This window comes from Rhagoletis zephyria, unplaced genomic scaffold (assembly GCF_001687245.7).
Source record: "Rhagoletis zephyria isolate East Lansing unplaced genomic scaffold, Rhagoletis_zephyria_1.1 Rzeph_scaffold_02090, whole genome shotgun sequence".
NCBI lineage: Eukaryota > Metazoa > Arthropoda > Insecta > Diptera > Tephritidae > Rhagoletis > Rhagoletis zephyria.
In genome coordinates this window covers 6,179-9,739 of record NW_016159174.1, presented here as the reverse complement: position 1 = coordinate 9,739, position 3,561 = coordinate 6,179, and the positions used below count along the sequence as shown (strand labels likewise).

Genomic DNA, 3,561 nt, shown 5'->3' with positions numbered 1-3,561 from the left:
TTGGGAATGTACACTTCCGAGCCTATCTCGAAATGGCGTTCTCTTTTGCGGGTAAATGCCCGTTGTGCGGTTTGTTGATATTGTTCGAACTGTTTGTCTCGAATTTCATCAGCCAGAACTTTACGCTGTTCCACATCCTGTGTATGGTATGGATTTACATCCAATAATAATTTATATTCGTTTCCATCTTTCATATATTCACGACCAGTGTGCAGGAAATATGGCGTATAGCCCGTGGCTGAATGCACTGAAGTGTTAATATCATGAATAACACGAGAAAGATGGTTTTCCCAGGAGGAATGTTCAAGAAGGTCAGCCATGTGAGCACGTATTCAAAGTTTAATGCTTTTGTTTGTATCCTCGACCTGATTGGCTTGTGAATGGAACAAAGGCGTTTTCATGTGTTTGATGTTATAATCGGCGCAAAGCTGTGCGAAAGTTTGACTGATGAATTGAGTACCATTATCTGATATAATGAGTTCGGGGCAGCCATTCACCGTAAATATATGTCGAAGATAATTGACTACGGATATGGCGTTTGCGTTTTTCATGGGCTGCGCCCAGACATATCGCGAGTAACAGTCGATGGCTACGAAGATCCATTGGTTATGATTTTTAGACATGGGCAGCTTACCGACGAAGTCAATCGATAATTGCCTACCCGGTCGTTTTGGTTCTCTATATTCGCCGTGAGGTGTTTTGGTGCTCTCATTACTTGGTTTATGCGGTGGCATAGTTCATATTGCCGCACGTACTGGTAAACGGACTCATACATGTTTGGCCAGCAATAGCGTTGTGAGATACGTCTATAAGCTTTCCAAACACCCTGATGCGAATGCTGGTTATGATTTTCATCGACGACTTTTGCTCTGTCAGAAGATGGTACACAAAGTGTCCACAGTAATTCCGCACTTTGATTGGAAAATTTCAATCGGTGATATAGGAGGTTGTTCTCGATTTTATATCTATCTAATGGTTGTTTTGAGGCCATGGAATGCATTTTGTTGTACCATTTATCGCACGTGTTTGGGTCAATGTTGATCACGGATGTGATTGGGGTACGATTAACGTGAAAATTACTCGGAAGGTCAATTGGATTTCTACGAACGATGTTGAGAAGAGCAAAAGAACGAGATAAGGCGTCAGGAAGTTCTAAATGTTTTCCTGGTTTATGAATAATTTTGAGATCTTATGGTGATAATCGGATCGCCCAACGGCATAAACGGCGAGTTGGTTCTTTGAGAGTTTGTAGCCAGCGCAAAGCTGCATGGTCCGTTACCACAACCAATTCACGACCCTCAAAATATGGACGGAACTTTTCGACCGCTAAGAGAACGGCTAGGCATTCCCGTTCGGATGCTGTGTAATTTAGTTCGGCTTTCGAGAATTTCTTAGAAAAATACTGAACCACACGTTCATTCCCATCATGTTCTTGTACTAGAACAGCTCCCGCTGCGATAAGCGAGGCATCGGTTTAAACCTTGAATGGTTTTGAATAATCGCCCATAGTCAGAACGGGAGTGGTAGTTAAACCCTCTTTGAGTTTTAGAAAGGCTTGTTCAGCAGCGGTATTCCATTCAATGGGTCCTTTTCGGTTTCCTTTATACAATTCACAAAGGGGAGCTGTGGTCTCCGAAAAATTTGGAATAAATTTGCGGTAACAGCCTGCTGCACCAACGAACCGTCTGACTTCTTTTGCCATTGTGGGCCGTGCAAATTCAACAATCGCTCGAATACGAGATGGATTCGCAGATAAACCCTCCTGAGACAAAACGTAGCCCAGGAATTCCAATCGTTTACAACAAAAATTCGATTTGGATGTTGAGATGGTTAAGCCGGCCCCGCCAGACGTTTTGCAACAATAGCCTATATCTTAACTTGTTCTTCAAACGTCGAAGTGCAAATTATGAAATCATCGACGTATGCGAATGCATGTGGAACCAAATTGGCGAAAATTTTATCAATGAGAATGGCTAATGTGGCGGGTGAATTTCTGAACCCCATCGCCATGTGACGAAAAGCATAAAGTCTGTTAACGAATGCAAAAGCGGTTTTCAGTTGACTCGATTTTGCCAAAAGAATTTGAAAGAAAGCTTGAGACAGATCAATACTGGTTAGGTATTTAGCTGACTTGTTCAGCCACATATGGCGATACTGGATACTGGCGTTTCATGACGGGTTTTGCATCACCTGAATCAATTACGTGCTCAATCTGATTAGTCATATTTAAAGGACGAGACTCAGGAGTTGGATTAAACAGTCTGAGAACGGCGTCCAACATTTGTCTTTGATCTGGGGTGAGATTATGTGGAAGGCTGACGCTCGTTCTTTTTGGGGTATCTAGTTCACCCTCTAAACCGAGTGTGGAAGCGTCAATTGGCTCCAGATCATTACTCATAGAAGATACCTGAGCTTGTTCTTTCCCACTCCCTGGTGGCTGGTTACAAAAATTAATAAATTTATCCGTCGTAACCATTTCGAATTTAGCGGATGCAACTTCTTCAGTATCACCTTTGGCTGTATGTTTTAAAAATCGTTGAACTTTCTCTTGGTTCTTCACCAGTTCGAAAAAGAAGGCTTCAAGGAATGTCCGTCCCATAATTGGGTGTATCAGTGAGATAGGTACGACAAGAGTTGGCACCAGTCGGGTAAGACTACCGACCGTATATAATACATCCACTTTACCAATGGCCTTAAATGAAATCGAATTATCGGCAAGACCAATGGAGGTTTTGGTAGGTTGCAACTGCACCCATCTGTACTGCTCATAAAATGTTTGTGAAATGACTGTGACTTCGGCTCCACCATCGAGTAAAACCGTATGAGAATGGTTGTTAACCATTACCGTGAGATAATCGCGACAATCGTTCGGAATGTTATATGCCAAACATTTCTCTGAGATAAAGATCACCCTATTCGGTTGGATTTGACACTTTTTGAAGTGATGGCCCCACACGAGACATTTGGCACATCATACATTTTCGTCGCCCTCAACAACGAAAAATGGGTCGACGATAGTTCCTACCTTCGTATCATTCTCCTTTGGATTTTTGGCATTTTTATAATCCTCGACTGGTTTCGAATACCTATGTTTCTGAGATGCTTTAAATGGTTTCTTTTGCTTGCTCAAGTATGCGCATTCCCTGTCATCGGAGTCGGACCCAGGAAACGAAGCGGTATATTCCGAATGTGAAGAATCATCCGGTGGAGCATGTATTGCCGAAATTTCCCGTGGCACTGATCGCTGTCTATCCGAACGGGTTCTTTCCGGACGGGGTGTGGCAACAATGAACGTATGTGGTTCAATTCGCTGACCGAACTCACGCAATTGCTCCAACGTGTGGACTTGTCGAGTGTGGACGAGTTTCCGCAGACGATCGGATAAGGTACAATGATGATATCGAGGTGGTCCCGTTCATCCAGACTACAGGAATTACCCTGCAATTGGAATGTCAAGTCATCGATGTGTTTCAGCAGTGTTTGCGAACGTGGGTCGAATTTAATCTGTGCATATGACATTATTACTTGGGCCCGAGTATGTTTGTTGAGGAAACGAGCTCG

At 43.1% G+C, this 3,561-nt stretch overlaps 1 protein-coding gene across 1 annotated transcript; it reads right to left on the bottom strand.

Annotated features, from left to right (window-relative positions):
• Window positions 1–332: 332 nt before the first annotated feature.
• Window positions 333–734, bottom strand: LOC108365978 (uncharacterized protein K02A2.6-like). Its single transcript, XM_017620223.1, has one exon. It carries the CDS (start codon window positions 732–734, stop codon window positions 333–335), a length of 402 nt encoding a protein of 133 aa, XP_017475712.1.
• Between the last annotated feature and the right edge of the window lie 2,827 nt (window positions 735–3,561).